This window comes from Caenorhabditis elegans, chromosome II, assembly GCF_000002985.6.
Source record: "Caenorhabditis elegans chromosome II".
Classification (NCBI taxonomy): Eukaryota; Metazoa; Nematoda; class Chromadorea; order Rhabditida; family Rhabditidae; genus Caenorhabditis; species Caenorhabditis elegans.
The window spans coordinates 6,916,987-6,928,232 of NC_003280.10; the positions used below are offsets into that span (position 1 = coordinate 6,916,987).

The 11,246-nt window shown below is 34.4% G+C and overlaps 4 protein-coding genes, 1 long non-coding RNA gene and 3 other non-coding genes across 8 annotated transcripts; 3 read left to right on the forward strand and 5 right to left on the reverse strand.

Moving 5' to 3' along the window:
* Positions 1 to 6: 6 nt before the first annotated feature.
* On the reverse strand, positions 7 to 824 carry B0252.11 (ResB domain-containing protein; the record flags this gene model as incomplete). Its single annotated transcript, NM_001377811.2, has 3 exons — positions 7 to 160; positions 222 to 284; positions 744 to 824. The coding sequence occupies 3 exons, from the start codon at positions 822 to 824 to the stop codon at positions 65 to 67; spliced, it is 240 nt and encodes a 79-aa protein (NP_001364519.1). The 3' UTR covers positions 7 to 64.
* Positions 825 to 880: 56 nt separating this feature from the next.
* B0252.5 (uncharacterized protein) lies at positions 881 to 1,892 on the reverse strand. Its single transcript, NM_001377812.1, has 5 exons — positions 1,774 to 1,892; positions 1,588 to 1,727; positions 1,372 to 1,539; positions 1,084 to 1,320; positions 881 to 1,010 (listed from the first exon to the last, which is right to left on the reverse strand). The coding sequence occupies exons 1-5, from the start codon at positions 1,805 to 1,807 to the stop codon at positions 960 to 962; spliced, it is 630 nt and encodes a 209-aa protein (NP_001364679.1). The 5' UTR covers positions 1,808 to 1,892; the 3' UTR covers positions 881 to 959.
* Positions 1,893 to 2,693: 801 nt separating this feature from the next.
* B0252.1 (Protein kinase domain-containing protein) lies at positions 2,694 to 6,759 on the forward strand. Its single transcript, NM_063018.6, has 13 exons — positions 2,694 to 3,083; positions 3,329 to 3,451; positions 3,493 to 3,603; positions 3,652 to 3,793; positions 3,846 to 4,018; positions 4,194 to 4,284; positions 4,337 to 4,491; positions 4,545 to 4,716; positions 5,026 to 5,221; positions 5,267 to 5,468; positions 5,600 to 5,787; positions 5,962 to 6,411; positions 6,458 to 6,759. The coding sequence occupies exons 1-13, from the start codon at positions 2,787 to 2,789 to the stop codon at positions 6,585 to 6,587; spliced, it is 2,430 nt and encodes an 809-aa protein (NP_495419.2). The 5' UTR covers positions 2,694 to 2,786; the 3' UTR covers positions 6,588 to 6,759.
* 21ur-15020 lies at positions 6,678 to 6,698 on the forward strand. The gene has a single exon (NR_051299.1).
* Positions 6,760 to 7,112: 353 nt separating the features above from the next.
* Positions 7,113 to 10,617, reverse strand: F22D3.4 (uncharacterized protein). The gene is made up of 9 exons (NM_063020.4): positions 8,888 to 10,617; positions 8,614 to 8,843; positions 8,438 to 8,563; positions 8,323 to 8,395; positions 8,135 to 8,273; positions 7,961 to 8,091; positions 7,538 to 7,912; positions 7,396 to 7,493; positions 7,113 to 7,336 (listed from the first exon to the last, which is right to left on the reverse strand). Exons 1-9 carry the CDS (start codon positions 8,963 to 8,965, stop codon positions 7,267 to 7,269), a joined length of 1,320 nt encoding a protein of 439 aa, NP_495421.2. The 5' UTR covers positions 8,966 to 10,617; the 3' UTR covers positions 7,113 to 7,266.
* On the forward strand, positions 9,767 to 9,907 carry F22D3.7. Its single transcript, NR_051300.1, has one exon. It is a non-coding gene; the product is annotated as an Unclassified non-coding RNA F22D3.7 (non-coding RNA).
* F22D3.8 lies at positions 9,767 to 9,907 on the reverse strand. The gene has a single exon (NR_051301.1). It is a non-coding gene; the product is annotated as an Unclassified non-coding RNA F22D3.8 (non-coding RNA).
* A 33-nt stretch (positions 10,618 to 10,650) lies between the features above and the next one.
* Positions 10,651 to 10,839, reverse strand: linc-35. The gene has a single exon (NR_101705.1). It is a non-coding gene; the product is annotated as a long non-coding RNA linc-35 (long non-coding RNA).
* Between the last annotated feature and the right edge of the window lie 407 nt (positions 10,840 to 11,246).

The window sequence follows — 11,246 nt, forward strand, 5'->3', positions numbered from 1 at the left end:
AATTGATTTGTACTCAATCATTTTTTATTGAAAAAAAAACACACAAAAACAAATAACTATTTCGTCACTTTCCTCCCGACGGACCATCTTTCACACGATAGAAGCTCAACGAATCCGCATCTCCCAAGTTTAAGACGAAGTGAAGACGTTTGTTGTTTTTCTGAAAGAGGAAGAAAAATAAAACAATGAATCCTCAAGTGAATAATCATTTAAATACTTACATATGCTGGAAGATCATACGAGTCTTCAGTTGCCCATCGCAAAACAAAACTGCATGCGATTGCCTGAAAATTTGAACATTTAATTTCACAAAATTGAAAAAAGAAAGTCATTTTCAGATCAATAAAAAAAAGTTTTCAATGGAAACTACTACAAAAACAGACCGCAATCGGTCTTTTCGTAGAACTGCCAAAAATAATCATTTTGTAGTAAAATATGTAACGGACGTCATACAACCCAAAAATATATGCCACGTGGGTACAGATACAAAATAAAAAGGGAGACACATTGTGATTTCAAGATAAGCTTACGACAAAGCTCAGAATATGAGTTTGTTATAAATTTAGTAAAATTTTCTAATTTAGAATCCTTTTTTCTTTCCTCCCTTATCAGTAAGTTTTAAGCTTACAGAATTCATAGAATACATCTATAGTAAGTATTTATAGCGTTGTTGGATTCCCAGACCAAAAATAAAAAAAATTGATAAATGTCTTTTCCCGCTGAGTAAACAAAAAGAAACGAACTCCAATAAAGATCAGGGCATAGTAGATCCAGAATCCTTCTACGCTGAGAACATCAAACTCGGGCCATTCCAGCGAAAACATGTTGAAGTGTCTTATTCACAGAATTCAAAATTCAAAAAACAAAAACAAAACGTGTTGAGAGTTCACGGCTTTATTCGAGAACAACTAAATAATTCATAATGGGAGCTTTTGAATTCTTCTTCTTCGTCAGATTTCTCACTTGGATACCTTGTCACTGGTCTTTGACTTTGATGCAGCAAGTTCAAACTGAAAGAAGAGTAAATTACGCAAAACCATCTAGTGTCAGTCAACTTTTGCATTTGACTTTATTGAAACTAACCTCATCCTGAACAAGATTTTCCATTTTGGTCTCGTTAGCAATAACTTGTCTCGAAAGAGTATTGATATTGGCAATCTTTTTAATCAAATCCGAAGAAACTGGATGTCCATTGTTCAATACATAAGTTGATTCTTCGACAATCTCATCGCAGAGAGCTTTGAGTGCACCATTTTGGTTTCTTTTGTGGATGCTGTACGATTTGTTCTTCTCGTTTTCAGCGAAACGGGCACGAATATTCTGTAAGAAAACGAGATCATTGGTGGGATCCATTTAAATCACGAAACTCACGAGAAGAATCGGGAGACATTGCTCCAACTTCTTCTTTTCTTTTTCCTCGCTCTTCACCACAGTGAACGTCTTCTGGCAGGTACTCTTGCTGGATGGCTCGTCTTGATAGTCCAGATCTCCAGCACGCTCTCGGAAGTAAGCAGCTGCATGGTTGATTGCCTCCATTGTCTGAAAACGAAGCAGTTGAAAATAATCCATTGTTCTAATTGATCTTACAGTGCTTCGAGATCCCTTGTCGATGCGGCTATAAGCCACATAGCGAAGCTCAATCTTCTCCATATTTTCCCCGACTTTCTTCTTGCGAATGATCACACATTTTCTAGGAACTCCGGAATCTGCCGGTGCAGGATTATAGCCTGAAGATAATTGCATGAAACTCCAACAAAAAAGTTATCTCCTTACCTTTTGTTTCTTTGCCAGCGTTTGTTCTCATCATCGTTAAAGCCAAAGAACTTGATGATTCGATTTGCTTATCGCGAAATAAATTTATTTTGAAACTATCGATGTGGAAGTTTTTTTCTAAATTTTGTTTTGTTCCAACTCCCAAAGAGTTCACGGATTTCATTTTTGAACATTAAAAAAAATTATCTCAAATGAAAATCAAAAGATTTGAACTTTCAAAGACTCTAATATTTAAATAATTAATTTTTGTTTTAATGACGCAATAGAAATATTTTATCAGTCAGAGCTCTCTACAGTCTGACCCTTATCAGTTTTTGCGTCCTCTGAGGCTTTTACCTTTATCTAACAATAACTTTAGAGCTTTCGCCTACACTATGAGAAATAGAAGAGTACTGTAGCGAATTTAAATGTTTTTTGTTTGAAAAATCCAGTATTTTTGAGCGCGGAACTCTCTTTTATATACATCTTCGATTTTGGATGTCTGAGACGGGTTAGTAAATATTGTTGAATATATAGACAAGACTCCAGTAAAAAAATATTATTTTTGGACATGAAACATCTAAAATCTGTTTGAAACTTTTCAATTTTATTTGATAATTTAATTTTTTCTGATAATACCTTTTAGTAGTCACTAATTCTTTAATAAATGCTCGTGTTCAACGCACGTGCATTATGGAAAGATCAGCGATAAAAATTATAACAGGAACATAGTCACAACACTACAAATACGAACAAGTCACAACACTACAAATTCCGTTTCCAAAAACCAGTTAAAATATTCTCTGACTTGCTCCGCTTGTGCCTCCTGAACAGCTCACAAATGAGATCATAACCAATAAAAACCTTAATTCCCTGTAACCTGGCTTCTTGTCAAAGAAATTATTGGCACTGCGTCTCTTCTTCTCAATCAGTTTTCATTTGTACATTCAATGTTATAAATTATCGACCGAGACACAAATTGGCTTATCACCACTGTTTCCTACCAAAAAGAAGAGGCACTCCGCACTTGGAGCATGAGAATGCTCACAGTTCTTCTTATTCTACTACATTTAACATTTCAAATAAAATCTCAAAATATTCATCCTGTACTTCCACCGCCTACGGAATTGTCTTGTCCTACTGTAGGAACAAATGCATATATTCTGGTTACAGTAACACCTGAAACTGATATTCGACAATTTGAAGATCTTTTGAATAGTTATGGTCGATTAATGCCATTTAATTCAACTCAACAAATTAAATATGATTTTTATTTTGGTTCCAATTATTCAACTATTGTTACGACTAATGATTTGATTAAAGAAATTAGTGTGAGTTTTTAGTAGATGTATTCAACTTCTAAAGTGAAAAAAAACTGGATTTCTTTAAAAATAAACATTAAAAATGCACACGAGGCGAGAAAGTGTCGCCTTCTGTGGTACATCCATTGGGCGGAATGCCTATTTTTCCTTTCTTGACTCCTTTCTTGACTCCTTTCCTTTCTTGATCAATCAAACACAAAATTTCAAAAGCAGTTTAGGGTAAAGTAATAGAAAAAATGTCAAATATTTTTCAGGAATGGTTCAATGATACCAATTACTATCCTCTTTTGTATGCAAGTGCATTGACACCTTCCGCAAGTAATAAGCAATATGAAACTGAAGCTTTGGTAAGCATTGGAAAAACAATTTTAGATAATGTAAGTGCATTTTTTGAAAACTATTCTTATAACTTTTTAAGGTTGCAAAAGATAATCAGCAAGTTTTGACGGTATATCTCAAAAAGCAGGTTGTACTCTTAACGGACTACGCTCCTCTGAACATCACAGACATTTTCAACAGAAACCAAAATGTGAGATAACATGAGAATAATCAATCTGTTCAAGTGTTCCTGTTTTAGGAAAATACACAACGTCTCGCACTTTCATATGCAGATGACTTGACTCCATTGGAAGAAGCCGCAGAGTTTCCAGTTTTTAAGAGTGATGATGAAATGAATCTTTCTGCGACAAGAAATATTTTTCAAGAAAACAGAGATTTCGGTGAGATTCATGATTTTTAAATTTATAACAATTAATTTTCCGTTCCGTTCAGAATTCCCAGCAATAATCCACGAGGACAAACCATCATCAGATGTTTATGTTTTTATGACATCTTTCAATGTATCACAGTTAATGAGAGTTGTTGAGTCAACAATTAATGGTCCAACATGTCAAATGTCTCAAACCAAAATGTACTCGCAGTTTGTGCATTCGCAGATTATAAAGGTTTGATTTAAAAATTAAATAATAAAGCAAGAACTTCCACAATATGAACTTCACAAAAATTTCAAAAAGCTCAGTATATAAGGCAAACTTGAAAATATCTGAAAAGAAAATAATCGAACAAAAGAAAAATTCAAACATTAAAAAATTTTTCATTAATGTATTAAGTTGGTTACAGAATGGAACAGTTTGGCAAATAATTCTTCCATGGCTTGGACAAAAAACTCATTCATTTTCATCAAATTGCTTAAAAAGTTTTAATCATATGGGTATTCTTATTTCATCTTATTTCAAATTTTATTCCAACTTGAAATATTTAAGCTGCTGAACCAAACTGTACTGCAATGAAAGCACAAATCTATGCAAATTTCGTTGAGCACGTTGCTGCGGCAAATAATCAGACATTTTGTTATTTGTTTGTTGGAAACGCTGAATGTGCAACTACTACGAACCTGACGACTAATATAAAAGATTCGGTAGATATGTTCCAAAATTTTGAATAAGTTGAATTCGTAACTTCAGATTTCAGACACATATTCGGCTTGTTATGGATGAAGATTTGAATGATGTTTATGAAGATTTTACTCTTCCCTTGGTGAATCTAGGATTTCTCGATAAAACAGTTGATAATCAAGTTATTCATAACGATATGTTTTATCTTCAAAATTATTCAACTTCTTGTACTGATGAAATTCCAATGGGTATGTTCTAACTTTACTGTTAAATCAGTTATTATTGTTCTCTAAATTCATTATTATATTACACCAATAGTAAAACTCTAAAAAGCTAATTTTGGTAAATTGCCAAATTTTTCAATCGAGATATTAATAATACATTAATTTTTGGTAGACTTCCAAAATTATTATGTGCGAACACATAATAATTGGGAATTTTTGGTTACGAATCAAAAATTTTCAAAACAGTTTTAAATGTTTTCTACGGTATTTGACCCTTGTAGGATTCCCTTTTAGAATGATTTTTAGAGACTAAAAAATAATTTTTATTTTCAGTTCCTCTTCTATCAGCTCGTCCATGGCATCGTCCAAAATATCTTTCAATTGCACTTGATGATATGCTCACGATTTTCATTTGTGCAACAATATCCGTCACAACTTTTGGAATTTTAATCTACCGACATGTTAGCAGAAAGCATCGACAACAAGTTGAACTTTTGAGTGAACTAATGCTTCAGCCGAGGATCTATAAGTGAGTTTACAAGGAAAAATTTCAATTTCAAACAAATATATTCAGAGCACCAAAAGAATGTGCAAAAGTTGCAAGATTGCCATGGGAGATAAAATCTGAAAACGTTCATATTGACAAAGAGTTTTTACTTGGTGAAGGAACAATTTCGAATGTCTATCTGGGAAAATTAAAAGGAAAGTCGCCAATTATGCAATGGATAGACAGAGTTGAAATGAAACAATATCAGGATTGTGCAGTTGCTGTTCGAGTAAGTGTTGTTTTATTCAGCATTTAGTGATGACAACGTATGAACCAAGTCTCGTCCAAAAGTATAGGAACTTGGATGAGAGTTTGTTAAAGTTAAAAAACTATAAATTTTCAAATAACTCAAACTTCCAGGTTCCAAGTCATTTCGATGAGCCTGAAGAAGATCAATTACAACGAGAAATTGCATCAATGCGTCAACTACGCCACCATGATCATATTGCACTACTTCTTGGATGGACGAATAAAAATGATTTGGTGTGCTCTTTACTTGAGCTCACACATATGAATCTTATCAAATACTTGTCACAAATTCGAGAGACGTAAGTTTTTTTTACTGAAAATATTATATTATTTTGGAATTTTCCAGACACTCTTCATTCTAAAATATTTTTGGTTTTATGTTTTAATTTTCAATCAAATTTTTGAAAAATTTAGGAAGACAGACAATGCATAAAATATGTCAAATGCTCGTTAAAAGTGTGTCCAATTTACAGAGCTGAGCAGGATAATTCATCTGGTTTTACTCCAATGAGCAGAATTCCATTCCAAGTTCTTTACAAAATCATTTATGAAATTTGTGATGGAATCGAATATATCCATTCAAGAAACCTTGTTCATCGTGATTTAACTGCAAGAAATGTTCTTCTAACTACTGGACTAAGAGCGAAAATTTCTGGATTTGGATTTTGTTCTGAGCCAGATGATCCCAAATTTGCTGCAAATTCACTTGCTCTTCGGTATCTTCCTGTGAGATGGCTTGCACCAGAGTGTTTTATTGGAAAATTCAGTGTTAAAAGTGATAGTTGGTCATTTGGAGTACTGATGTATGAAATGTTCTCATTAGGTGAACAGCCATATGAAGATTTAATTCGACCAGAGGAAATAATTGAAAGTATCCGAAAAGGAAGAGTTCCAGCCCATCCAAAATATTGTTCTAAGCAAACGTAAGTATATTAAACTACTTTTTGATTTATATATCCATGGTTTCAGGTACAAAATTATGCAAAGTTGTTATCAATCATTCATGTCACGACGTCCAAACTTTACTCAATTGAAAAATGCATTCCATGTTCAGTCTACTAATTATTATAATAATCCAGCCTTTGAACCAGACTATTAGATACTCCATCATTTTTATTACGGGTTGTTAGAGAACTGTATATTTTATTTGTTTTACTTGTTTTTTAAAACGAAAATACAACATTTTTATTCGATTATTTATTAGAAAATATAACAAAAAGCCGCTGTTTGCCGAAAGTAACACGAAAATAATAAAAACGTTTAGAACTCAAGATGCTTTAAATCAATAATCAGTTTTTTTCACGGAGGGTGGTTTCTTAAAATTGACATGAAGTTGCGGGAACAATGATTTCAGAAAAACTCGGTCTTTCAGAATTTTTTCAAAATTCTAAACATATACAATAATTTTAAATATTTACATTTTTAATTAATGAAATAATCTTTCTTAAAAACATCGATAACCATCGAATCAGACATTTTCTCACACAAACATTAATTACCATAAGACACTTGCTCGTACGGTGTGGTGCCCCGTACGCATTCTGTGCAATCACCGTTGCACACCGTAACCTATTCGCTAAACGACATTTGAATTTAAATTTGTTTTTCTTGAACACTTTCTTCGTTTTTTTGAGTTTGAATCAATTTCAAACTTTATTTTTGCTACAAATATGACTAAAAGTAATGCGAAATATTCAGTTTTAAGTGATTTATATTGTTTCTTTTACTTATTCGTCTCTAGTTTTCATAGTCGCCGTGAATAGTGATTTATATCCGCTTCAACATGTTCTTTTGTCTTCTGTGTATGTTCCAATAAGAGCGTCGTTCGTTTCGTCCAATGTTTTGGTTCTGCAATTTGTTTTTTCATGAAGTAGTTGATTTGTCGCGGTTTTCGAATTTTCATTTACCTTATGCAATATTTGAACGCATTATCAGACATTTTAATTCCGGAAATAGTTTTGTTTGAAAACAGTGAAGTTAAGACATTACCAAAGAAATTGTCATACTGAAAGAAAATAGATGATTTATTGAAAACTCAACGAACCATACCCCACTAAGTTTAGACTTCGGCCCTAATTCGGTGTCTAAACATGATTCTAGACTTTCAACTTCATAAAGCCAACTAGCCAACAGTCCGTTAAAGAGTGGAACGCCATCGCGGAACGCTAAATGTTTTTCCATCGTATTTAATTTCCTAAGCCAACTCCAATTTTCCGGTAAACCATCGGAATCATCTAATTGGCGTTCCAATCTTATGAAGCATTGCCCAGTTCTAGTTTGTGTCCGATCGTTGCATTCTGACCAAGGAGACCATTGAAGATTTATTGAAATAGGAATATCATTGGGAAGAGTAGGATGTACAAATTTTTTTACGCACGAAGTGGCTGGATTTTCGCACTTTTCGAACCTTTTTATTTTTTCGAACTGAAAATAACTCGGTAAATTGATTTTTGACTTCACTTTAGAAATTACATCATAACACTTCCAATCATCCATTCCATTTCGTGCAAAACAAGTATCTTGATCATCAAATGGAACTTTTTCATTAGAATTCATCCAGTAGTGATTAGGAAATTTTCTAACTGAGTCAGAGCAGTTATTCGCTTAAAAATAGATTTACTTTAGGGTTTCAGTAGAATTTCTTACTGAGCTCCATTATTTTACTGTTATTCTTAGAATCTATGTGAAATACTGGAAGAATTGGAATCAAAATATAGAAAAATCGTTGTGATGCAACAGAATCTTCATCGAAACAGAAATAGACACCCTGAGAATACACATTGGCCTGAAAAATTGCAGGATCAATTGTAGTTTGATTAATAAATTCACTTTACGTTTTCGATGACCAAAAATCCGTCTTCCTCATAGTAATAAGGTTTTCCAAGTGATCTAGCTGACGATTGAGCACTGAAAAATGAGGATCAAAATCTGAATTCAACTGGAAAATACTTTTGGTCCTCTACTATATCTGAATTTTCAACCATTTCAGCTTCAGGGCCATCTTTCGATCCGAATTTCTCTCCCTTCTCCAAAAAATTCTCTATATTTTTAACACGCGCCCATCCTTTTGGATTCCTGTAATCTTTTTTTAATTTACTCTTGCAATTGAATTAAATTTCAGATACCCATTAAAAACCAATGCAAGGTTGCACATGTAACATTTAATTTTGACATTTTCCCCCGGATAGAAATATACCGGCTCTAATCTTGTCTCGTGTTCACATTCTCTTTTGTAATATGACTTTGAAAACAGAGCTTCTAGATAATCCTTTTTATCATGAGTAATGCTACCGGTTTTCCAGATATCATTCGAAGGTAGAACGTTGAGAATATTTGAGTTTTCGGAAATTGTTGTCTGTGAAGCACTCAAGTTTAAATGTTTGTTAAATGTTATCTTACATTTCCATTGGTTTTGTATATTTCCTCAGCTGCTAAACAAAGAAAAGTTGACGAAAGAACCAGTAGATATAAATTCATGTTTTTTTAAACATAAAATTCAAAATGATTCTCAAAGTTGTAACTTTTAACTTTTTATTCACGTTAATTTTGGTAAATCCAACATTACAGAATTTCATGAATTCTTTTTTCTGTGTCTAGATCATCATATCTCTACAAACCGAACAATATATCCTAATAATCAATCATTGACCATTGAACTCCTCTCGAAGACGCGACTGACCTCACTCGCTATGTTTGCAAGCGAACATACCCTCTCCGTTCGCCACAAAATGGACGTCATTCGCGTTGCGTACACACTAAACGGCAAGAGAGCTCGTTCCTGTGCGTTATGCTCCGTAAGACGCAGACTTTCTCCGCGTCTCTGCCGCACATCGTCCGCATCGGTATGAATGTGACACACAGAGACAAATATAAGATCTATCGATCGCGCCGGAAAAGTTTTCATTTGTACCCTCTGACGATATCATAAATGATCGTGTTATAGCATTAAATAATCATAGAAAAATTCAGATTCCAGCGGCATTTTTGCTGTCTTCCATTATTTTTTGTCGTTTATTTCTCCGCGTCTTCTCGTTTCACAGTAGTCAACGAAGGAAGGGAAGCACCACGACTGGCACCACCTCCTCCCTCGCGCCTTTCGCTTCCCGCTCCTTCATTCTAAGTCTCTTTAGTCGCAATACTATCTTAATCTAGCGGTGCTGGTCGCCGCGTCTCTCGTCTCTCTTTTCTTTTGTTTCTTTTTCTCTGCCACTATTACTACTGCTGCTCCCCTCCTTTTTTCTCGTGAATGTGTTTCTCCTTTTCTCCCGTTCATGCCCATCACCTTTTGGCGCATTGCCAAAAGTGCGTGAGAAGCCGCAGTTCGTTGTGCTGAAGCATGCTTCCTTGTGGGGCGGGAGCAACGAATATGGCGCCGCCCTCCTAGTTTTTTAACGTGTTCTCCGCAATTCTAGCCAATATAATAGTGACATCTAAAAAAGAGACGCAGAATGAGTAGAAGAATGAGAGACTGTAAAATAGTTAACTATTTCTCTAAAGTGTGACAATAGAGAGAGTAATACTTTATGATTACATTATATGTGTCCTGTAATCACGTAAATTAAGATACATTGTTTCCTAGAACCTAATTGGATCATGTTTTTGCAGCTAGTTTGTATGTGGAAAAAGCTCAACTTATTGGAAAGCGATAATTAATTTCAGGAGTTTCCAAGAATTTGGATTCAACATAACATGACAGTCTGAAAAATAAATCCTCCCACTTGTGATCACAGCTGGTCACTTTGCTACCGCCCCCGGCTGCCTGACTCGCATGCCTATTTATTAAAACTGATGTATGTCCGTTTCTGGCTTCATTTCTTGCCCCCTTCTCGATGAATGAAATGACGTCACCAGTTCTTCTTCATCGGTTCCTCGGCGCCAAGTTGTCCAACGCCCCGGCGCCAATTCCTGATGCTTCGGCATCAAGCTATCATTTTCAGTTTGGTTTCTGATGCTAATTCGTGTAATATAACTCTGTCTCGATTGCTCTCTCACAACTTTTCATCGACATTCAGAAGTGAATTTTCTGTGATATTCAGCTTTGAGCTGTGATTCAGCTTTGAACAAATACCTAATGTGATCTTGTGAAGTCAAACTTTAATGAAAATTAAATGAAAGTATTTAGATTGACACGACGACTGAATTATGCTTTCTAAAAACTAATTAAACTTTATATTTCATCAATTGAACGAATTGAACAACGAGGTGGTCCATGTAATAATTATTTCCATCGAATGATTGGTATTTGTGTTGAAAAAAAGCCGCATGTTTCATTTTGTTGTGATTATTATCACCGCACTACTTGTGACTTCCTGTACGCACACTATCCTTTTTCTCCCGCGTAGTCGACATGTCATCATGATACTTTTACGATTCCTTCACACTTTATTTGACTATCCATTGACCGTGTGAAAGTTTGGAATTTTGAGAACGTCAGTCTGAAAATTTAATAACAATATTTATTTTAGACCATTTTGATTATTGTTCTTGGTAAATTTTCTTTTATCGAAACGTTCGTATCATTTTTTCAACGTGTTTAGCAATCAAATGGTACGGTCTCCCATGGAGAAAATGGTCATCTTAACGGTATTTGCCTCCCATGCATGATTTCACGGCGCCCACCCACGCTTTCAAACCGCCGTATTTTATTATTCGTTTTTTTTTTCAAAAATGAGTCAGTCGAAGGAAAAATACGAGGTAAGGGGGTACAAGAGATGTTAAAACACCTACTATTCACTCAAGACTGACTCATAATTCACAT